At 42.6% G+C, this 25,770-nt stretch overlaps 1 protein-coding gene across 5 annotated transcripts in view; it reads right to left on the bottom strand.

The window, feature by feature from the left end:
- Nucleotides 1-25,770, bottom strand: part of fbxl16 (F-box and leucine-rich repeat protein 16) — a 165,284-nt gene that overhangs the window by 51,539 nt on the left and 87,975 nt on the right. For all 5 annotated transcript variants that reach the window (XM_063057474.1, XM_063057476.1, XM_063057478.1 and 2 more), the window contains exon 3: nucleotides 9,359-9,867. In XM_063057474.1, coding sequence (XP_062913544.1) covers nucleotides 9,359-9,867 — 509 coding nt within the window. The remainder of the gene's footprint in view (nucleotides 1-9,358; nucleotides 9,868-25,770) is intronic.

The raw sequence follows: 25,770 nt of genomic DNA, 5'->3' as shown, positions 1-25,770 counted from the left end.
GAATCCACTGGACCCTGACCTCAAGGTGTCAAGGGCGTATGGACGCTGCCCATGCATCAGCCTCCCCAGGTTAAGGAAATGCTCATGCATTTTCTATTACGGGAACAACCGCTCAGGATAACATCAAACTCATCCTGAGTGATCACTCCTGTTACAGAGAAATGTGAAATGGACTAACATTACCAAATCTGCGGGCCTTTTGTTCTAATGGATTTTGAAGCAGGTGTCCCACAAACCATTGACAGCTGGTGCTCTGCCCAACAACAGCTTGGCACACTTTTAATCAGCTTCTTGATTACAGTTTTTCACCCGGCGATCAGGATGTGGAAACACACTCGAGGACAAAAAGAATGCGATAACACCTACAAGAGACATCTGAGACGTAGCGGCTAAAAATACCTACGACTAGAAAGGTTGTAATAAAAGAAAGACGTCACTCAGCAGATGTTCGAGGAAGAGTTTCTTTCCTACATCGCAGCTTTTAATATGCTGATGGAGGCAGTTGCAGAAAACTGAAACAATTATGCTGAATGCTTTTTCCATGATGGAGTTAGAACAGCTTTAGTTTCTACTAATTTAATGAAGGTATTAGGCTGTAACTTGGACAGTATTTTATATTAAATTATTTGTCCCATCCACTCGTTCAATGGCGCCACAGCTGCATGATCCTGCTCCAAGATTCAAAACTCTCCTGGCCTCAGCACCATTTTCTGCCTGTTTGCCATAACCCTTCATTTCCTTAAAGCCTACAAGAAGATACATAGGGTCCGCAGTTTTTATTTACTTATTTAGTGACGCAGCACGGAGTCGACCCTTCTGGCCCTTTAAGCCACGCCACCCCAGCAACCCCTGACAAACGCGATCAACCCTAACCTAATCACAGGACAATTGACAATCACCGGTTAACCTACCCGGTACGTCTTTGGACTGTGGGAGGGAGCGGAGGACCCGGAGAAAACCCACACGTTTCACGGAGAGGATGTACAAAGAATCCTTAGAGAACGGCACAGGAATTGAACCCCCAACTCTGGAATGCCCCGAGCTGTTACAGCATCACGGTAACCAATGCTGTTCATAGACTTCAGTTCAGCATTCAACACAATCATTCCTCAGAAACTGATCGGAACGTTGAGCCTACTGGGCCTGAACACCTCCCTCTGCAACTGGATCCTAGACTTCTTGACTGGGAGAACTCAGTCAGTCCAGATTGGAAGCAGCATCTCCAACACCATCGCACTGAGCACGGGGGCCCCCCAGGGCTGTGTGCTCAGTCCACTCCCACTGCTGTTCACTCTGCTGACTCACAACTGTGCTGCAACACACATCTTGAACCTCATCATCAAGTTCGCCGATGACACGACCGTGGTGGGTCTCATCAGCAAGATCGATGAGTCAACATACAGAGAGGAGGTGCAGCAGCTAACAGACTGGTGCAGAGCCAACAACCTGTCTCTGAATGTGAACAAAACAAAAGAGATGGTTGTTGACTTCAGGAGGACACGGAGCGACCACTCTCCGCTGAACATCGACGACTCCTCCGTAGAGATCGTTAAGAGCACCAAATTTCTTGGTATTCACCTGGCGGAGAATCTCACCTGGTCCCTCAACACCAGCTCCATAGCAAAGGAAGCCCAGCAGCATCTCTACTTTCTGCGAAGGCTGAGAAAAGTCCATCTCCCATCTCCCATCCCCCATCCTCTCCACATTCTACAGAAGTTGTATTGAGAGCATCCTGAGCAGCTGCATCACTGCCTGGTTCGGAAAATGCACCATCTCGGATCACAAGACCCTGAAGTGGATAGTGAGGTCAGCTGAGAAGATCATCGGGGTCTCTCTTCCCGCCATTACAGACATTTACACCACACACTGCATCCGTAAAGCAAACAGCATTATGAAGGACCCCACGCACCCCTCATACAAACTCTTCTCCCTCCTGCCATCTGGCAAAAGGCACCGAAGTATTCGGGCTCTCACGACCAGCCTATGTAACAGTCTCTTCCCCCAAGTCATCAGACTCCTCAATACCCAGAGCCTGGACTGACACCAGCCTACTGCCCTCTACTGTGCCTATTGTCTTGTTTATTGTTTATTGTAATGCCTGCACTGTTTTGTGCACTTTATGCAGTCCTGGGTAGGTCTGTAGTCTAGTGTAGTTTTGTGTTGTTTTACGTAGTTCAGTGTAGTTTTCGTATTGTTCATGTAGCACCATGGTCCTGAAAAACATTGTCTCGTTTTTACCGTGTACTGTACCAGCAGTTGTGGTCGAAATGACAATAAAAAGTGACTTGATTTGACTTGACTTTCTGCCTTTCTCAAAATAATTCCCTCATATTATACAATCAAAAAGCTTAACTGAATCCCTGTCACTTTTCAAGAGTGATGATCATTTATAAGGAAACTCATTGAGAGTGAATTATGTTGGGATGTTCTGAGAATACAAACAGAACATAAGGAGGTGTAGGCCTCTCAGGCCCTCAAGCCTTCCCCATCATCCAATACGATCATTGCTAATCAACGCAAGTCTCTGCACCTCTTCTCTGCCATTCTCCATAACCCTTAATTCTTTGAGCTTTCAAATATTTATCTATCTCCAACTTTAATATATCAAATGTTCTGGTCTCCACCACACCCTGTCAGAGAATTGCTTAGATTCATTCCCCTCAGTTTTAAACAACAGGGCCTCAATTTTGTAGTAAGTTTCCCTTGTTCATGACTCTTTCACAAGTTGAAACATCTCAACACCTGCCTGGTCAAGCACCTTGGGGCCTTATATGTTTGAATAATGTTGCCTCTCATTCTTCTAAATTCTGAGGCTTACAAGCTGTCAAGCCTCTCTTGATGGTATACCATCTCATCCCAAGAATTAATCTGGTGGATCTCCTTTGGACTACCCCCAAAGCTGTTAGACATAGAAACACAGAAACATAGAAAACCTACAGCACAATACTGTGCCGAACATGTCTTTACCTGAGAAATTACCTAGGGTTACCCATAGCCCTCTATTTTTCTGAGCTCCATATACCCATCCAGGAGTCTCTTAAAAGACCCTATTGTAGTCACCTCCACCACTGTTGCCGGCAGCCCATTCCACGCATTCACCAATTCTCTGCGTAAAAAACTTACCCTTGATATCTCCTCTATACCTACTTCCAAGCACCTTAAAACTGTGCCCTCTCGCGCTAGCCATTTCAGCCCTGGGAAAAAGTCTCTGAGTATCCACATGATAATCACTTTAAAGGAACCAAAACTGTGTCCAATGAACGATTCTGAACAAAGTTAGTTTCCTTATCGATTCTTCCTTGCATTATATTGCATGTGGACAGAGCTCTGCACCATCATTGGCTCTTCTGAACACTGGAGAGCATGGCAAGCATTCTACGGCTTTGCAATTAGTTCACTTCAACTCCAACAACAAGCCCAATAGCAAAAAATCCCTTCAAAACTATGAGCAAGAGTAGGAATACCATTCAAAATAGGTTTTGTTGCTATCAAGAGGTACCCAAAAGTTTTGAGTGTAACCAATCACGACAAAAGGGGCAAGGCACAGGTCATAAGGAGGAAAAACGGTGGAGATGGCAGTGAAGTCCACATTACAACAATGGACATGTTGAGGAGAGTGCCATGGAGGAGGTGATTAAAAGGTGGGAGGTTGTAGGTGAGGCTTTTATTCAAACACAGGGAGAACTTAGTCCTGATTTTAGGCAGCAAATAGGCACATTATAAGGATGTCGAGGTCAATGGAGTTGACCTCCAGGAAGAAATTGCAATGCATTGGCACTCATAAATGCATGCTTGGTGAATTGCTAACCTCTGCATTTCGCTTTTTTGATTGTAATCTGCAGCTGCTCCTTACTGATATGGTCGCTCTGCATCTGTGAAATCTTATCTTCTCAAGCACGAGTACACTTTGTGGTCACACAATAGTTATTTTGGGTCTAAAGCAGATGTCTGGGCCTCCCAACTACATTGACAAAATCTGATACCTGTTTCAGGTAGGAATCTAAACCAAAGTGGCTTGTGCCACACAATGCTGCACCAGCTACTGTGACCCTGCTGAACCTCTCATCACAGCGCTAAGCAGTATTGCATCCGTATTGTACTGTCTCAGTACTTTTATATTTGTGTGCTGTAGCACTTTTTTTATTTGCAGTTATTTTGTAAATAACACTATTCTTTGCATTTCTGGTCAGATGCTAAATGCATTTCATTGGCTTTGTATCTGTACTTGGCACATTGACAATAAAGTTGAATCTAATCTAATCTAAAAATTAGGCTCTTCAGCCCCTCGTTTTCAGATGAAGCAGGTCCACTAGGTGCTTCATTTTCTGATCAATTGCTGTTCAAGTGTTACTCTTAATGGAGACACACAATTAAATAATCTTAATAATCACAATTACTGCTTATGTCTGCTATATGTCTAATGCAATCGTTAAATAATTTTCCATCTATTAATTTTCTCATTGGACACAAATTATATTGTATGGTTTTCAGCAGAGAAAGAGATTAACTCATCCACACTAAGAAAACTTTTAAGATGCGCTTGTGCAAGATGTAAAAGGAACATTGGTCGCCGTGATTCTTATTGCCCTTGGGATGAATGCATCCTCTTCAGAAACATCACAGCTCCAAAAAGATAACAGGTTCTTCAGTGTTGGTAAATCTGAAGGATCTCAGCCTGAAACGGTAACTGTTTATTCCTCATCATAGATGTTGCGGGACTTGATGAGTTCCTCAACACCGTGCTTTGAAGTGCACATTTCATTCTGGTTTAGAAGTCACGAAAAGTAAAGCATTCCAGCCGGAAATCATCAAATAAAATTCTTGACTTGACAGAGCTGATATGTAAGAGATGCAAGAGTGCAGTTTTATTTTCTGCCTGGTGGATGTGCTCTTCACTCTTGGACACGTGTATAGCAGCAGGCTGGATGGCATCTTCCACTTCCAGTATTCACCTCAGATCAAGTCAATGGTCCTGGGCTTTGAAGATGAAATGGATTTTGCAGTCACTCCCATTATCTGTTTGCTGAAAATTAATTTCTAGCTCAGAAACTTAAAAAAAGCATTTCTCCACAAGCATTTAAAAATGTTTTCCTAGTTTTAGAAGAATAGAGCTTAATGCAAATATAAGAAAGTGCTGAACATTAATAATACATGATGTTATAAGTTCATGTTAGCATATTGTTAGTGATTATATATAACTAAGTGTACCTGTATGGTAGACAGAAATATATTCAAATAGTATTTTTGGAAAAATTAATATTCAGGGAATCTTCCACAATGACTCTCAAGGCTAAGGCACGTAAACTTGTAAGCCATCTGATTGAGCTTGATGTGTATTTTACATTTTCACAGAGTAACAGAGTGCTCCAAATATCCAGGTCTTACCTCGTCGGGACTTGCTGGTGACGAACAAGTTGATCAGAGAGGCAACAACTTCTTTCTCAACAGCTCCCATTTACACAGTAAGCAATGGCGTCATGCGATGGCAGATTCAACCTTTACAAGTTATCACCTAGTGTAAATGCAGACACACATAGTGTATCTACATACGTACTGCAGATTTTACCAAAACCTCCGCGGTGGAGCCCGCAGAAGACGATGACACATCACAACGGCCAGTGAAGGTGGAGGAAGGCTGAAGCAATGAAGGATCGCCAGTCCTCTTGCTCTCCACGCCACTGGACTCTGAGCCCAATCTGCCAAGGATCACATGCTGGCAGCTGGCGCACCAGCCTCCCCACATTCAACAAAGTAACGCACAGGCATTCTCCGTTAAGGGAATCCGCCCTAACATCTCAGTTATATTCAAAGTCCATTTATTATCAAAGTATGTATACTATATACAACGTTGAGATTTGTCTCCTTATAAGCAGCCACAAAACGAAGAAACCCAATAGAACCCTTCACAAAAAAGACCATCAAACACCCAATGTGCAGAAAAAACTTATTGTGCAAACAATAAAAGAAAGTGAATAACATTCAGAACTGAAATCCTTGCAAGTGAGTCCATAGCCGCACAGCCCGTCATCGCTGCAGCCGATTCGGGAGCCTATTAGTTGCAGGCCACAGCCTCAGTTCAGTGTAGATATGAGTAAACCTTGTGGAGCATCAAGCTGAACCAGTTCGTCCCTCGCCTCCTGCTCCAAAACCCTGACCTTTTCAATCTGGCCCGGCGCCAAGATCGTCCAAACCTTGGGTCGTTCGATTTGTCCCGCCACCAAGCTTTCCAATTCAGCCCGCTGCTTCAGTCAATCAAACCTTGGGTCTTTCTTCACTCACAGGCCCAGGCCTGGGCCCCGACACCTCGATTCTGGCTCGCCTCAGTTCTGCTGCGTCGGATCGCCTCCAAGACCGCTCCAGCAATGGCCAAACATTGGCTTATTCGCCACTCTCGTGCCCGGGCCCCGTCACCTCAATTTGATTTATATAAGCCATCCTGCACCTTCAAGACTTCACCACAAAAATGCCAGGTCATACAGGCAGTTCAAAAGCTCAACTCTGAAAGGGAGGTTACAGGCTATTGTTTGCAGTGATCGTATCCAAGCAAAAGTGAGATTAAAACAGTAGTTTTGTTGTTTTGTTTGCTACCAGCAAGTCATTGCTGTGCTTCACTAGCGCCAACTTAAACCGCATTATGGATCGGTTTCTACAGCCACCTGAAGACCCACCAATAAACAACCCCTCAGAAGAGCAGCATACTCGACTCGAGTGATCGCATTTTAAGTGGCCTCTTTTGTGTGTGAAACAATGATAAAAATTTGGCATCATTCAGAGAGTAGCACCTCATTACATACTGTAAAGGGAGGAAATAGCCACAGTTGATATGACATTGTCATACTCCTGATATGAATCAGGCCTGCCACCTGCTTGTACCTAAGTTTAAATGACCTAGTTCTCCTTGTTGGAAGGATTTCACCACCATTGTGTTTTCTTCATAATCGGTGATTGTTTCATGCATCATCCCGTTAGAGAGCTCATCTGTGAAAATTTAAGAATTTACATGATTAGACTTTAAAATTGGTATAGAATGGACAAGATGTAATTGAGTTTTGTTATCCACATTTAACAAAAAATACTGACTTAACCATGAAACGATGAATTTTTGATCTTTACTATGAGAATATCCATCTACATTGAAAATCAGCAAGGAAATTAACTCATGACTTACCGAATCTTTCAGAAGCCTTGAAGAAACGGATAACATCATAATCACACAACAGATATAATATTAGAACAATGGTTTTCTCAGGCCGAGTTAGCAATTTCCTTGCTGGCCTTTCATAGTTCTGTGACATAGGCTTGATCTCTCGATGGATTTGCTGAATAGCCAAGGTCATTGATTCCTTTCCAAACATCAGTGTCGTTTCCGCTGTCTTCAGACCACCGATTCACTCTTTTAGTGATACTGACCCATGCCTTAACATGGTCATGTACCACGGATAGAGAGGCTTTGTTTCCTTTAAATGTTCCTTTTCAGCATCTCAATCACAAAAGAAGCTTGATCCTTTGGCAAAGCATAACCTTGTATATAATTAGGTCAAGCCAGCTGGCTCATTAATATGGATAAAAAATATTAAAATCTGGAATATGAACCAACATCTATTAAAGAGACTTCAACTTCTACCAACTATGTTGAATCCAAAAGAAACCAAATCGCTAGTCTTAATGGCATCTTGGCAATTTCTTTAAAGTGCTTTCATATTTCACAAATGTTCTGTAGTGTACTAGACATAGCGGTGGTCTGATAATTAAAGGAAAAACCCAGACATATTCCCTCCTATGTGTTCTCAATGTATAACATGGAGAGGCACAGCCTTTGTACATGTCAGGCAGCCTTCTGTACATAGGAGTCATTCATCAACTACTGAAAACAGCTGTTGTGAAAAAAAATAAGTCACTAAAACAACCCAACAAAATCTGAAAGCTGAAATCTAAATTGCATTTGAAATATTTTGTTATTATGAATATTTCTCAGCTTTGTACTTCGCCTGTTTTTCCTCAATACTTGGCGAGCCCAAAATCGGTACAATGCCTTTTCGAGCTCCCCAAGTCACGACTGTATTTCACCAACAATGGCTACTGTAAGTCAATCAGTAAATTATAGTTCTGTAGCATAGCAACAATAGATACACACATTGTATTCAATGTCAAAGAACATATTACTTGGAAATGAATCGTGGGACAAAGAAGCAACAGATGGGCTCCATTCATCCGATTATGACCACTTGGTTTCAAATTGATCTAAGTTCCACCCATTTCTCAGTTTCTCAGCAACATGTCTCAGCAAACATGGCTGGGTTGTTGTGTGGTTGGACTGGAGAATTGCAGCACCTCTCACTGGCTGAATGGGTGCCTTAACTGTGCAGATTCTTAAGGTTCTTTCACCTTAAGGAAAGCACAGGGGGAACAAAAACATAAAATGGTAGATGCCTCAGCAGGTTGACAGCTTATGTGGGAGGGCAAGACCAGTTTAACTCAAAGGTCTTTACCCTAATTTTGCTGGCAGAATGGTACTGCTAAATGTACTGTAAACTTTTATCTTCAAATACACCATGCTTCTGAAATTTGTTTCCACTATAGTCCACCAAATTTCACAAGCAGGATACAGAGTGTATTAAAGGTCAAAGTTCAAAGTAAAACTTATTATCAGCATACATACATGTCACCACATACAACCCTATGTTAACATTGCTGGTGAACGCAGCAGGCCAGGCAGCATCTCTAGGAAGAGGTACAGACGACGTTTCAGACCAAGACCCGGGTCCTGATGAAGGGTCTCGGTCTGAAACTTTGACTGTACCTCTTCCTAGAGATGCTGCCTGGCCTGCTGTGTTCACCAGCAACTTTGATGTGTGTTGCTTGAATTTCCAGTATCTGCAGAATTCCTGTTGTTTACAACCCTATGTTGTATGTTTACCACCATCCAAGGATGAATTCCTCCCTCTCTTTGCCTTCACAAGCTGTCTAACCTGCTGAGTGCTTCCAATATTTTGTAAATGTATTTGTGCTTTCTAAAGTTATGAGGTATTATTGTTTTTAGAGAAGATGTGGAATAAAGCAAAAGTATACAGTTTTATAAAGGTGACCAGCAAAAGAAAGACAGAAAGAGAGAGATACGAAATGAAAAGTTGCACTTGCTGACTTGGCTTTCCATTACTGGTTAATACTGGCTGTTCTATAAGCAAAATAACATTTGGAGATTTGTCTATAACTTGAAATCTCATATTTATATTGATCTTCATTCTTAGACGTGAAAATTCAGACTCTACTTTGCTTTACTGAATGTGTTACCTGATAGCAATTTAGCACGACTAGGAACTGCTAACATTACTACTATCAGATGTAGCCTTTGGTCTACCTGTCCAATATCAGCTCCTCTAGCTTGTGCAGGTCACATGCAATATACTCCAACGCCATGTCAGTGATGCGTGGACACCATGACAGGTCCAAGCAGCGCAGCTTCCTCAAGTTTTCCGCTACCAGCTCCACGCCATCGTCAGTGATCTTGGAGCAGCCGGAGAGGCTGAGCGAGGTGAGGTTGGGCAGGCTGTGCACCATGTTCACCACACCGTGATTGGTGATCTCCCAGCAGGAGTTCAGGCGCAGGGTGTGCGTGGTGTAACCTTGCTTGGCAGTGAAGTAGGCCATGGCCGTGTCTGTCACGTGGTACGCCTGCAAATTCAGCTCCGTTAGGTTCGGCAACAGCTGCGAAATGGCGGCAATGGCGTCGTCGGCTACGTTGATGCAGTCGCTGACGCTCAGGGAGGTAATCCGTGCGTTAAGGCTGGACCAGAGGCCTGCTTCTGTGAAATCATTGCAGCCAGACAGCTCCAAGTGGGCGAGACCTTGCATCTGCTCCAACATGACCTATGAGATTGAGAGAGCGGAGAGAATGTGTAAAATACTGCAGCTGCAATTCCTTATCTGTACATCCCAATCCCTTCGAACTGACGCTCAGCTTATTTAATGAGTCACAGCCAGACTTGGCTCCCCATTAGTATTGCACTATCAAACAAAATTCATTCACAAAAAATGTGAACATTTTTATTTGTTTTTTAATCAAAATTATTTCTTTTTTCCAAAGTGATAGCATTTAATCTAGTCAACCATGATCAGACTAATAGGTGGAGAATCACCCTTTGAAATTGAATTGAATTGAATTGACTTTATTACTTACATCCTTCTTATACATAAGGAGTAAAATCTTTATGTTACGTCTTCGTCTAACTGTGCAATTTATAGTAACTTATAATAAATAGTATGCACAACAAGATAGTCAGTATAACACAGGAATACAGTTGTGTCAGCATGAATTAATCAGTCTGATGGCCTGGAGGAAGAAGCTGTTCCGGAGCCCGGTCCTGGCTTTTATGGTGCGGTACCGTTTCCCGGATGGCAGCAGTTGGAACAGTTTGTGATTGGGGTGACTCGGATCCCCAGTGATCCTTCGGGCCCTTTTTACACACCTGTCTCTGTAAATGTCCTGAATAGTGGGATGTTCACATCTACAGATGCGCTGGGCTGTCCGCACCACTCTCTGCAGAGTCCTGCGATTGAGGGAAGTACAGTTCCCATACCAGGCAGTGACACAGCCAGTCAGGATTGTTGAATTCTAGTGCAAATAGCTATTTAGAACAACAAGAGATTCTGCAGATGCTGGAAATCCCGAGCAACACACACAAAGTTCTGGAGGAACTCAGCGGTCAGGCAACATCTAGATCAGGGGTTCCCGACCTTTTTGATGCCATGGACCAATACTATTAAGCAAGGTGTCCATGGACCCCAGGTTGGGAACCCCTGATCTATGGAGATGAATAAACAGTCGATGTTTAGGTCTGAGACCCTTCGTTAGAACTGTTCAATTATATCTTATTATTTAACATTAAATCCAGGACAATGATTGTAATTTTGTAGCTGGGATACATGAGCTCAGATGATGCCAAACTTCAGGGGCAAAGCTTAAATAGTTAATGATGTTATTGAAAAACCTGGGACTGAATTACTGCTTTTTATCTTTCTAACTAATTAGCAATGGCTATCTGGAAAAGTAGCCGGCCGGTGATGTAGTGGGATCAGCACTGGACTTTGAGGCAAATGGTTGAATCCAGACAGCTCCTCTCTTGATTTCCATCTGTGCTGGGTTGAGCATTGAGATAGTAACACAGCCTCATTTGTAAAGGAAAAACAGTCAAATGCTAAAGAAACGGTAAGGTTCCCCCCCCCCCCACCTCGCCATACACCACAAGGCATGGAAAGGAACAACAATAACAATCTTTAAAAGCAACTAAATGTCCTCTGGCAGTTTGACATAGGATCGGCGTTGTGCGAGCTTGTAGAATTCATAACTCGCGGTAAATCACATCCAGTTTTAACCAATGGACTGATTTTACAAGGTCAGGTTTGTCAGCATATACTGCAAGGAAAAGTAAAGCAGGACACCCCCTACTTCACATCAGCTCGTGTACTTAGATAGTCAAGTCACTAGCCAGTCCAATAGGAACTGGATGTCCCCAGTAGCCCAAAGGTCAGCAAAAAACAGCCAGGAAGTCAGATTTTCATGAACTGTCACCAACCCAGAATGTTAACTCTGTTTCCTTTCCACAGATGCTTTCTGACCTGAATATTTATAGCATTTTCTGCTTTCTAGAATTCACATTATTTATCTTTTGTAGAAATGAATACATTTTAGTGCATTACTCTGCATAAATCTTTTTCTAAAGACATTTACCTTTAATTGCATATATGCCATGTATGCATTTTAATTTAGACCTACTGACAGGATTTATCCAATCCCCATGAGTTGTGACCCCAGCCCAAGGCCAAAATGCATGAGTATGTACCGGTATGAATTACTATCCAAATAAACCACCTATGGAATATTGTTGTTGTTGCTCCTTTCCATGCCTTGTGATGCATTGGGTGACAATCTTGCCATTTCTTTCGTATTTATCTGGTTCTTATGAGGCTGAATTGCCAGTTCGACGCTCTACCCAGCCGGATTTGAAAGCGGGAACACTTGCCTTGAAGTCTGTTGCGGTGGCCACTACAGCACCAGCCGGCTATGGAATATTGAGAACCGCCAATTTATATTGCTTCTAGACAATTGCGCTTCATCAACAAAGCAAAGAGTAGTTTAAAATTCACATTTGGAGGGAAATCTCCACTCAGGTTGGGGTTAAATGTGCTAGCAATATCTATTCACGTGCTTTCTTCCATTACATTCTTTGGGAAGTCAGAAGAAAGGATAGAGGTTAAGCATTTGAATTCTCCACTATTTGATTGGAGCTGAGCTCCAAGACATCACTATATGTTAACATCACTGTACCTCAACAAAAGTCAACTTTTTTTCTGCCAGGTGTGGAGCTTGGTCATTAACATCATTAATTGGCATCAGAGCATATTAATCAGAAAACATAAATGAGGGCTGACAAAGCAAGTTAGAGTATTGATAGAGGTTCAGAACCAAAGACCATTGCAAACAGTCATGTTGGTTGCCATTGTCAACTGTGGAGCAATCAGAGCCAGAGATGATTTGAGGCAATTCAACGATTACGGTGAGCTTTATGTTTAATTGATAACATTTAACAAGATAATAAATTGCTAAAATGTAAGATTTTAAAATAATCAGTGTCTTTGAAAGGATATTTCTGAGGCATACCAAGATGTTGGCTTATTTTAAGATTCTTTAAAATTTAAAATTGATAGTAGCTTTTTTTCCAAGATTAAGTGCATTGCTCTACTCTCTCTATACCCATGACTGTGTGGCTGGGCACAGCTCAAATGCCATCCTATAAATTTGCTGATGATATAACTGTTGTTGGCAGAATCTCAGGTGGAGACTAGAGACCGTGCAGGAGCGAGATTATACCAATTAGTTGAGTGGTGTCGCAGCAACAACCTGGCACTCTCTATCAGTAAGACCAAAGAGCTGATTATTGAATTCAGAAAGGATAACAAATACCAATCCTCATAGAGGGATCAGAAGTGGAGAGAGTGAGCAATTTCAAATTCCTGGGTGTTAATATATCTGAGGACCTAACCTGGTCCCAACATATCGATGCAGCTATTAAAAAGGCAGGGCAGCGGCTGTATTTCATTAGGAGTTTGAGGAGATTTGGTATGTCATCTAAAACATCACAAATTTCTACAGATGTAGGATGGAGAGCATTCTGACTGGCTGCATCACTCTCAGTATGAGGGAGGGGTACTGCACTGGATCAAAGTACGTTGCAGAAAGTTGTAAAATTAGTTAGTGCTATCATTGGCACTAGCCTCCGTAGCATCCAGGGTATCTTCAAGGAATGGTGCCTCAAAAGGCAGCATTCATCATTAAGGACACCCCCCCCGCCCCCCCACCCAGCTCATGCCCTCTTCTCATTCTACTCTCAGGAAGGAGCCTGAAGGCACACACTCAACGATTCAGGAACAGCTTCTCTACTTCTGTAAGTCACCGTTTTTTTCTTTGTTATCACATATTTCATTGTACTGGTGTGGCAAAGTCAACGAATTTCACGACATATGCCGTTGATGTTAAACCTGATTCTGACTCTTTTGTATGATTACATTAACTGTCTTTATCCGCTCTCTGCTAGGAAACAAAGAAGTGGGATTGAAATGGCAATGAGCTAATCATGCTAAGGACATTGTATGTAGCATTTTGTTACAGCACATCGCTACTGGGATTGAGTCACAGAGCCATTTATGTTCTGTGACTTGCTGGCATTTATTTGCTTACATACAGTACATAGGCTTGAGATGCCTTTGGTCCCAACAAGTGATCAGGAAGATCAGTATGACCTTTATTAGAGCGGTCAATATCCACAGGGCAGCATGAGAATGACATTATTATAATCATCAATAATATATAATAAATTGCTACTACCAGGCTGGAGTGAATCAATTCTGTGCACATGGCTTCACAGAATTCAGGTCCCTAATGCATATTCTTAAAAAGCATACTTTTGAGCACATTGTTTAAAAGATTGTTGTGTAAAATATTTGTATTCATCTGTAAACTTTTCTCAAAAAGAGCAACATTGGTTTTGTTACTGGGGAGAAGTATTTAATGCATGATTTGACATTTTACATAATTAATTGAAAGATGGTTTAACCTTGTTTGAAATTTTGTATTGAAATTGATCCAGCTAGCTAATTTGCATATAAAATATGCAAATATTTAAATAAGTATAGTTCTTCCAGACGTCAATTTGGTTCAAAAGGTGTACTTGTAATAACCTCTAAGACGTTGAAAGAAATATAAAATGTCAAAATTTCAAAAATCAGGGTGACACTAATATTTAGCAAATCATTGTTGGGAAGCAAATCTCACACTTCACAGCATCCATTCTCCTTCAGCATTTTTATGGTCCCCAATTTAAAATAATTGCTAAAAGAAAACCAATGAGGAATTGTGAACCACTTTTTTAAGCATGACATGCCTGGCCTTCTGAGTTCCTCCAGCATTTTGTGTGTGTTGCTGGAGTAATTTAATACTCGAGGTAGCGTTGAAGCAGAGAGCATGTCAACATTTCACATCAGATTAAGTAGATCATTAAAAAAAAGAGGTATGGGGAATCTTAAATTATTTTAAGATCTTAAACACAAATTATTTTATTTGGTGCTTAATTAACAATACTTTGGATCATTTTTCCAGTAATTAAAAGAGTCGGAGCATGTATAGGAAAGTGCATGATCACAGTTTCAGGTCAGTCCAGATGAACGGATTTTACTTGAAATCTTAGTTGTACACTTTGCTCCACAGATGCTGCCTGACCTGCAGAGTTCCTCTGGCACTCTATTTGTTGCTAGAGGGAATTAAGTGAACACTTAGGATTTAGACTATTGGTTAGACCATAAGATAAAGGAGCAGAATTAGGCCATTTGGCCCATCAAGTCTGCTCTACCATTTCATCATGGCAGATCCAACTTTCCTCTCAGCCCCAATCTCCTGCCTTCCCCCCATATCCCTTCAACTGATTTTCCCTTCTCTATCCTGCCGTGATTTCTTCAAAGAATTCCAACAGACTTATCAAGTGAGATTTTCCCTTGAGGAAACCATGCTGACTACGGCTTATTTTATCATGTGCCTCCAAGTGCTCTGAAACCACATCCTCAACTATCGACTCCAACATCTTCCCAACCACTGAGGCCTATAATTTCCTTTCTTACAACTCACTCCCTTCTTGAAGAGTGGAGTGACATTTGCAATTTTCCAGTCTTTCAGAAACATTCCAGAATCTAGTGATTCTTCAAAGATCATTACGAGTGCCTCCACAATCTCTTCAACCACTTCTTCCAGAACCCTGGTGTGTATACCATCTGGTCCAGGTGACTGATCTACCTTCAGACCTTTCAGTTTCCCAAGAACCTTCTTCCTAGTAATTGTAACTTCACATACTTCATGACACCTGACACCTGACACCTGGAACTTCCACCATACTGCTCGCGTCTACCACAGTGAAGACTGACACAAGATATTTATTCAGTACATCAGCATTACTCATCCCCCATTACTACCTCTCCAGCATCGTTTTTCAGCAGTCCGATATCCACTCTCACTTCTCTTTTACACTTTATGTATCTGAAGAAACTTTTCGTATCCTCTTTAATATTATTGGTTTGGTTACTTTCATATTCCAGCTTTACCTTCTTAATGACATTTTAGTTGCCTTCTGTTAGTCTGGAACAACAAGCATTTGAAGAAAGGCACAAAGATCAGCATGTACAGAGCCGTCTGACCACCCTCCTGTACGGCTCCGAGTCGTAGGTCACCTACCGTCACCACCTAAGACTCCTTGAGTATTTCCACCAGCGCTGCCTCTGCACCATCCTTGATATCCACTGGAGTGACTTCGTCACCAACATCGCAGTTCTCGAACAGGCAGAGGTCACCAGCATCGAGGCCATGCTGTTGAAGACGCAGCTGCGCTGGGCAGGGCATGTCTCCAGGATGGAGGATCATCGCCTGCCCAAGATTGTGCTGTATGACGAACTCTCCACTGGCCACTGTGACAGAAGGGCACCGAAGAAGATGTACAAAGACTCTCTGAAGAAATCCCTTGGTGCCTGTCACATTGACCACTGCCAGTGGTCTAAACTAGCCTCTGATCATGAGCCCTGGCGACACACCATTCACCAGTCTGTCTCCTCCTTTGAGAACGCATGCAGGGCTGGCATTGAGGACAAAAGGACAAAGAGGAAGAACCGTGATACAGCAGCACCAAACCCAGAACAGAATTTCCCTTGCAGCCGCTGTGGCCGGACCTGCCTGCCTTGTATTGGCCTCGTCAGCCACCTCTGAGCCTGCAGCAGACATGGGCAGCCCCCTTCCTAAATCTTCATTCGCGAAGCCAAGCCATGATGATGATGATGTTGGTTTTTAAAAGCTTCCCAATCCTTTAACTTCCCACTAATTTTTGCTCTATTATATGCCCTCTCTTTGACTTTTATGTTGGTTTTGACTTCTCTTGTTAGCCAAGGTTGTGTCATCTTGCCTCTAGAATACTTCATAGGTAGAGAATAAATACCAATGGGAATGACCAGAGACAGTCTATATGTTGTAATTTCCATATAACTATAATATTTTAATTGAGTGGCTTGTTACTCCATGTCAGAGGGTATTTAAGATTCAATAACTTCATTGCGGATGTGGAATCAGATTTAAGACAAATTCATGGGGATACTGACAGAAGATTTTGACAAAATTGTACTTTAGATACTTATGTTAAATTATTATATTCAATACTACGAACAATAGATTTTCAGATTTATTTGATCAATTGAATTGCAATTCCCTCAGAAGTGTGGTAGGATTTGGCTCTGTATCTCTACATCTATGATGCGGTCCTCTTGTTATTACTAGTAATATCACTATGATATTGCTTCCTTTAATTCAAAATTAATTACATATCCAGGGCCCTTTGTGAGAGTAACTGTTAAATTTATCACCTTGCAACACACACACAAAATGCTGGAGGAACTCAGAAAGTCAGGCAGCATCTATTCCCTCCATAGACGCTGCTTGACCTGCTGAGTTCCTCCAGCATTTTGTGTGTGTTGTTCCAGATGTAGATTATTTTGTTGTTGTTCCTCTCTGCGCTTTGTAGCACATTGGGCAGTGACCTTGCCGTTTCTTTACCATTTGTCTGTTATTTGTCACAAGGCTGAGCTGCTAGCTCAGAGCTCAAACCCGCACGGATGGAAAGTGTGCAAGGAGCCAGCCGGATTTGAACCACGAACCATTTGCCTCGAAGTCCGGTGCAGACGCCACTATACTACCAGCCGGCTAAATTCTAGATTTACAGCATCTGGATAATATCTTGTGTCTTGAATTTCTTCAGCCTGTCAGCACTGTATGAAAAAAGTAGGTGCAAAATTGCGGTCCACCAGAGAAGTTAATTATAATTATTATATTTCCTTTTTTTTTCATTGCAAATTAACAAGTGTATGATTTTGCTCTATTTCTTTCAATTACTGGAAAGTGATCCTTAAGCATTTCCGCTTAAGTACTAAATAAAATAATTTAAGTATAGCTTTATTTGGTTCTGTTAATCAAATCTTTCAGATTATTTGCATTTCTATAAATATTCAGTGGCAGTTCAGTTAGCAACATTCTCACTTCTATGTCAGAAGGTTTTGGGGTTAAGTTCTGCTGCAGAGTCTAGAGCACAAACACCTAGCATGGCATTCCAGCGAAGTACCAAGGGCGAACTGCAGAGCAGAAAATGTTCTTGGTTTAAGAACATACAAGAGAAAATCTGCAGATGCTGGAAGTCCAAGCAACACACGCAAAATGCTGGAGGAACTCCCCAGGCCAGGCAGCATCTATGGGAAAAAGCACAGTCGATGTGTCGGGCCGAGACTCTTCAGCAGGACTGGAGAAAAAAAAGATGAGGGGTAGATTTAAAAGGTGGGGGGAGAGGATAGAGAAACATAAGGTGATAGGTGAAACTGGGAGGGGGAGGGATGAAGTGAAGAGCTAGGAAGTTGATGGTGAAAGAGATACAAGTCTGGAGAAGGGAGAGTCTGACAGGGGGGGGCCAGAAGAGGGAGGAGCACCAGAGGGAGGCGATGGGCAGGTAAGGAGGTAAGGAGATAAGGTGAGAGAGGGTAAAGGGGCTGGGAACTGGTGAAGGAGAGGGTGGGGCAGGGGCGGCCATTATCGGAAGATCGAGAAATGCATGTTCCTGCCATCAAGTTGAAGGCTACCCAGACGGAATATGAAGTGTTGTTCCTCCAACCTGAGTGTGGCCTCATTGCAACAGTAGAGCAGGCCATGGATTACAGATCGAAATGAAAATGGGAAGTGGAATTAAAATGGGTGGTCACCGGGAGATCCCACTTGTTCTGGTGGACAGAGCGTAGGTGCTCGGCGAAATGGTCTCCCAATCTACGTTGGGTCTCACCAATATACAGGAGGCCACACCGGGAGCACCAAACACAGTATATGACCCCAACAGATCCACAAGTGAAGCGTTGCCTCACCTGGAAGGACTGTTTGGGGCCCTGATCAGGTGAGGGGGGAGGTGTAGGGGCAGGTGGAGCACCTGTTCTGCTCGCAAGGTTAAGTGCCAGCAGGGAGATCAGTGAGGAGGGACGAATGGACAAGGGAGTCGCATAGGGAGCGATCCCTGTGGAAAGCAGAAAGTGGGGGAGGGGGGAGGAAGATGTGCTTGGTGGTGGGATCCCATTGGAGATGGTAGAAGTTCCAGAGAATTACGAGCTGGACACAAAGGTTGGTGGGGTGGTAGGTGAGGTCAAGAAGAACCCTATCCTTGGTAGGGTGGCGAGAGGGTGTGAGGATGGGATAAGAGCAGACGTGTGTGAGATGGAAGAGATGCGGTTGAGGGCAGTATTGATGGTGGAGGAAGGGAAGCCCCTTTCTTTGAAAAAGGAGGATATCTCCTTCGTTCTAGAATGAAAAGTCTCATCCTGAGACAGATGTGGCAGAGATGGAGCAATTGAGAGCAGGGGATGGCATTTTTACAAGTAACAGTGTGGGACGAGGTATAGTCCAGGTAGCTGTGAGAGTCCATGGGTTTATAATAGACATCCATAGATAAGCTGTCTCCAGAGACAGAGACAGTGAGATCGAGAAAGGGGAGGCGGGTGGCAGAAATGGACCAGGTAAATTTGAGGGCAGGGTAGAAGTTTAATAACATGATCATTCCATACCAGGTGTAGGTAAAAGATCCAACAGTGTTGTTTTGAAGAATATTGAAGAGGTACTGCACGCTCAGTTAAAGTTCAAGGTTATTGTCATCCTTCCACACATATGCATACAGCTAAATGAAACAATGTTCCTCTGGGACCAAGGAGCAAAACACAGCACATACATCACATAAAATCATATTAACAGATAAAGAAATGTATTCTGTAGATGTACAATTTGATATAAAGTGCATATACCACATATATGTCAACCTAATCTGTATAGATTGGGCTGCTGACCCAATCTCTATCCTTATCATTACTGAAACTATTTTGTTCAGTCAATATCACTCCTGGGTGTTTATGGGAGCAAGATTTGTTTAAATGGACTGCTCTGATTTGTACCATAGTGTGGATGCTTGTAGATCACATCGTGGAAATTGCGAAGTAAAAGTAAGCTTCCTAAATATTCTAGCTACTCATTGTAGGAAACATAATGTTGGTACGTTGAATACTTTGGCCACAAAATGGCAGATTCATTAATAAATCTGAAGCATTAGCCTCATAGCTGGTAATTCACTTGTACCAACATCAGTGATACAGTTGCATCAAGGAAAACCACTATACCCAGGGAACAGTGAATGATCCCACAGCATGGCAAATACTCTACTACTGGACATGTTACATAAACTAAATGTAGAATTTGAAATCATTAAGATCTTCCAAAAGACATTACACTGAGTATGATGTGCAATTTACTGTGATTTATTCCATTTTTACACAAAAAGCTATCATTTTGGAATTATAGGCAGAAGGCAATTAAAGAAAATGATGTTAGGTGCTGGCAGGGTTGCAGAGTGAGTACACCTCCTCCTAACATTCATCATTAATGACTGGGATGGAAGGGATACACCTTGTCTACATCACCGCCCACCCCTCAGCACAAGCCCAAGGTAGTCACTGCCTGACTTCCAGTAAAAGTGAAATCAACAAACTGACGAAGCAGCCAAAAACACAATTGCAAGAAGCAGATGGTGACATACACAGCAGATTTTTAGCACACAGAATAACGAACAGTCCAGCACAGAAAGAACTTTCGGCCGGTTATGTCTGTGCTGGCCATAATGCAGATTTAAATTAATCTCAGTTGTTTGTTTAATCCCTCCCATTCTGCCTATTCATGTGTCTAAATGCCTTTTAAAGGTTGCTCTTGTGTCTGCTTCTACCATCTCCCCTGGCATTGTGTTCCAGGCGCCTACCACTCTCTTTGTAACAAAAATTCCCTCACAAATCTCCTTTAAACTTTCTCCCTCTCATCTTTAATCTGTGCCCTCCAGAATATGATTTCAACCTTAAAAAAAAGAGCCTTTCAGGTCGAAGCTCAGCTTCCGATGCTCGAGAGTAAACAATCCATGTTTGTCCGATCTCCAATTATAGATAATACTGTCTAATCCAGTCAGCATCCTGGTGAACCTCTTCTGCACCTTTGCACCCTCATCTAAGCCTGCACAACATTCCTTTATTGTAGTAACCAGAGCCTTTCACATTTCCCACGTTACTTTCTGCTTATTACTACACTGGGGATTAGGAAGGCACAGAGGAGTTGGAAATCAAGGTCTGAATGGAAGCTGCCCATAGTCAATAGTTGTCAGCTATGTCGAGTAACGGTGCACTAATGGTAAGAGTGAGAGTCAGGAAACTCATGATTAGTCACAGAATCCGAATCAGATTTAATATCACTGCCATATGTCATGAAATCTATTGTTTTTTTGCAGCAGCAGTACAGTGTAATACATAAAACATTATAAATTACAATAAATATATATATATTTACAGTCGTGGCTATCCCTCGAGGTCGAGGATGATAGCCTTCATTCTGTTGATCTACTTATGGGCTCTCAAACGGCTTATGAGTCCAATCTTGGCTTTGAAAGTTCTTCCGCATTCAGGACAGGTAGTTCCAGATGGCAGATCGGGCTTTGGTTGTTGCAGCCTCTCTTTCCATTTTCTTCTCTTTTCTTCCAATTCTGCACATCTGTTGGCTTCGAAAGTTGCTGTTCCTTCTTGGATGATGGCTTGCCAGAGTTTCCTGTCCTTGGCAGTGGTTTCCCAATTGATTATGTGGATGTTACATTTCTTCACGTTGGCTTTTAAGACATCTTTGAATCTTGTCTGTAGTCCACCTCTTTTATATTTGCCTTCTTTAAGCTGGGAGTATATATTTACAGTATATAAAAACTAAATTAAATAAGTGGTGTAAAAAAGGGCTGCTGTAGTGAGGAAGTGTTCATGGGTTGCTTCACTGTCCATTCAGAAATCTGACTGTGGAGGGGAAGAAGCTGTTCCTAAAACATTGAGTGTGTGTTTTCAGGCTCCTGTGCCTCCTCTCTGATGGCAGTAATAAGAAGAGAACATGTCCTGGTGTGATGGGGGTCCTTAATGATGGAGGCTGCCGTTCTGAGGCATTGTCTTTTGAAGATGTCCTTGATGCTGGGGAGGCTAGCACCTGTGATGGGGCAGGCTGAGTTTGCGACCGTCTGCAACGTTTTCCAATCTTTTGCAGTGGCCCCTCCATATCAGACGGTCATGCAACCGGTTAGAATGTTCCACACAGTGCATCCGTAAAAGTTTGCTAGATTAACTTCAACATGCAAACTTAAAAGTGCCAGGGTTTGTGGTGAGATTCCAGGCAGGAGAACTAATATATGATGCATGCTGATGGCCGGATCTAAGCCTTGTAACAGTTAAAGCAAGAAAGCTGTAAGAGCAGCTCGGACTCAATCCCTTTATACTGAGAATCCTGGCATTTGTAATAACACATGTGAGCCTGTCAATCTGATGTAGAATGGATAGTGACAATGTTCAGGAAAACCAATACAGTTAAATTGAAAGCGAGGTGAAAGTGTCTGGTCAAAATGAAGCCACATAAAAGCATAACAGTGTAATTACATTAATATAGATCAGCTGAGAGATGTCTGGCTCTTTGGTAATTCTATTGGCATCCTGTAGGACAAACATGTTTCATCTAATGAGCTCATAGTTTGCAGAATCATTTAAATCTGGCACTTCCAGAGATCATAAAAAGCTCTAAATTCAGAGCCAGAGACCAAAGCTTGGATGAGATCATTATTGTTACATAGTGCTGTTAAGAATCTGTCTAATATCTGTAATTTTAGCACCTTTCTGAATTCAGTGCTGCGGGCAGGTGTGGTTTGACAGACGAATACATTCAATCCAGATTACTAAATGCAATATGCTTAATGTTTGTGTGTGCATGTAAAATTGCCAGAAGTACTAAAGAATTTTGGCAAATGTCATTGGAACAGTGGGAGCTTTGATATTAAGATTGGTGGAGGAAGCTGCTACCAGGTTAATAAAGATCACCTACCACTGGTAAAACAGCTTAGGGATGTTGTGATGAACTGACAAAGATTAAGATCTTTATCAAGCTGGTTCTGTCTCATGTGCACAATTACATTTAGATTAGGAAGGTTAACACTAAATAACAATCAACAGCCAACAGCCACCAGGCATTAGGTGGTAAAATATTTTGCCATCTTATCCCTGGTGATCTTTGGCTGTTGATTGTTATTTTATAGTGAGTCAAACATTTTTTATTCAACCAAAGTAATGCTTTGATTTCCCAACAAAGGATGGAAGTGGTCCAACACTCTGAAGGGACATTCAGGAGCGATAGCACAGTGGTTAGCACAATGCTTTACTGTATCAGTGACCATGTTCAATTCCTGCTACTGCCTGCAAGGAGTTTTTACGTTCTCCCCATGAATGTGTGGGTGCCCAGGTTTCCTCCCACAGTCCAAAGACATACTGCTTGGTAGGTTAATTGGTCACTGTAAATTGTCCCGTGATCAGGCCAGGCTTAAATTGAGGGTTTCTGAGTGGTGCACCCAAAATCCTCCAGTTGAATAAATAAATAAATAAACAAACTCAAAGGGAGTTAAGATACTTTTGTGCAGATGCTTTGATCTGGGTTGAGGATTGGATGTAAAAGGTCTGCAGCTAGTTAATGAAAAGGTAAAAGTCAGGGTTAACTTCTGTCTTTTCTAGGCATGATCCAATATAACTGCAGCTGGAGGCAGAGTGATTTACCTTCAGCGCTGCTGCCACACAATTCCAGTGAGGTTCGACCCTGACCTTGTGCTGTCTGTGTGGTGTTTGCAGTTTCCTTCTGACTGTGTGGATCCCCACTGGAAACTCCCGTTTCCACCCACAAACCAAAGGTGTGCAGGTTTATAGGTTAATCGTTCTCTTTGAATTACTCTGAGTAGGTAGTTGAGTGACAGAATCAGGAAGATATTGTTAGGAATGTGGGGAGAATAGGCTACTGGGGAAAACTAATGGGGAATGGTGGTGTTACTCTGAGAGCGGGGCCAAAGTGGCCAACTTCTGTGTTGAAATAAAATACGAAAATGTAGCATATATAAAATATTCTGCCCAACTTTATAAGTGCTAGAATAAAGAATTGGGGGGGGGGGAGGAGGTGATAGGTGAGTCCAGGTAAGGGCAAAGATAGGTGGGTGGAGAAGGGGTGATGAAAGGGAACAATGTGAGAAGCTAGAAGGTGATAGGAGAGACAGTAGACATTGGAATGAGGGGAAGCAGATGGGAAATCTAAGGAAGGCGATGGGTTGGTCTGAGGGTGGGACAGGGGAAGAGAAGAGGTGAGAGGGCAGAGGGGAGTGGTTACCAGAAGTTAGAAAAATTGATGTTCATGCCATCAGGTTGTAGACTACCAAGAAGGAAGATGAGGTATAACTCCTCCAATCTACACATGGCCTCATCGTGGCAGAAGAGATTTCCAACATCTGTAGAATCTCTTGTGACACCTCTTATGCATTGTGGTTAGTGACTGCCAGAGCCAAAGATTTTGTGAGTCTCCACTCTGGTCAGAAGACTTCTGAAAATTAGAATTTCCTTCATTAGTTACCGAAGTTTTGTGCCATTTAGAACTAAAGTATTCATAACAGATTCTCCATCAGAATTTCAATGCTTAGCATGAATTATATTCTGTGAAACATTTCTTGGAATCAACATATCAGAGGATCAGTCCTGGGACCAGCCTCTAAATGTCGTTGCAAAGGAAGCAGAACAACACCTCTACTTTCTTAGCAATTTGTGAAGATTCAGTATGCCACCTAAAGCTTTGACAACTTTCTATAAATGCTCATTGTTTCATCATGGCCTGGTATTGAAGGACCAATGCCCAGGAACAGAAAAGGCTACACAAAGTGTTGGATACTGCCCAGTCCATCATAAGCAAAGCCCTCCCCACTATTGGGTACATGTACATGAGCGCAACCGCAAAACGCAGCATCAAAAAGCACCACTATCAAGGCCATACTCTCTCCTCGTTGCAAACATTGGATGGGAGGTAGAGAAGCTTTAGGTCCCACACCACCAGGTTCAAGTTCAAATTTAATTATCATTCAACCATTCATGAATACCCATGAATACAGTCAAGCAAAACAGTGTTACCTTGGCGCCAAGATGCAAAACTCAGTACCGACACACAGCACAAGGCACATACGGCACATAAAAGATAGCAGCAAACTACAGTCACACACAAAACACAGGATCAGTTAAGGATGTGGATACTATAGAGAGAGCACAGAGGAGATTTGCAGGGATGTTGCCTGAATTGGAGAGCATGCCTTATGAGAAAAGGTTGAGTGAACTTGGCCTTTTCTCCATGGAGCGACAGAGGATGAGAGGTGACTTGATAGAGGATGAGGGACATTGATCATGTGGATAACCAGAGGCTTTTTCCCTGGCCTGAAATGGCTAACATGAGGGGGCATAGTTTTAAGGTGCTTGGAGACAGGTACCGGGGGGATGTCAGAGGTATGTTTTTCACACAGATTGGTGGGTGCGTGGAATGCACTGCCAGTGATGGTGGTAGAGGCAGATACAATAGGGTCTTTTAAGAGCCTCAGATAGGTACATGGAGCTTAGAAAAATAGAGGGCTATGCACTAGGGAAATTCTAGGCAGTTTTGAGAGTAGGTTACATGGTCGGCACAACATTGTGGGCCAAAGGGCCTGTCATGTGCTGTAGATTTTTATGTTATTACCCCATAAGCATCAAGCTCCTTAACCAGCATGGATAACTTCATTCACTATCTCTTTGAACTTATTCTGTCACCTACAGACTCACTTTCAAAGACACTTTACCAGACATCCCACCTCTCCCGGAAGATCCCGGAGTCTCCCGCATATCGATAGTGGCTCCCTGACGCCCGGAAATTATGTGCAATATCCCGGAAATAGATTTTTTTGAGAGGGAGAGGGAGAGCGAGCACCCTGATTGGTCTCCCTTCGTGCTAAAGAGTGGTCCCCAACCACCGGGCCGTGAGGAAACAATATGATTTGGCGATATGAAACGATATGAGTCATTTGCACTTTTCCTCATTCCCTGTCACGCACTGTTGAGCCATTACGCACGCGAGGTCATGACCCGCGCGTCATCCATGTCAGCGCGGGAAGAAGATCAACGCCTCGAGCTTGCAAATGACAGTGGGCTGAAAAAGTTCGTTTGACATAACATCTCTGCCGGCATTCCGGATCAAAGCAAAGGCTAAATATCCTGAGATAGCCTCGAAAG

Source organism: Mobula hypostoma, chromosome 9, assembly GCF_963921235.1.
Source record: "Mobula hypostoma chromosome 9, sMobHyp1.1, whole genome shotgun sequence".
In the NCBI taxonomy this organism is placed as follows: domain Eukaryota; kingdom Metazoa; phylum Chordata; class Chondrichthyes; order Myliobatiformes; family Myliobatidae; genus Mobula; species Mobula hypostoma.
This window is presented reverse-complemented; position numbering and strand designations above follow the sequence as displayed.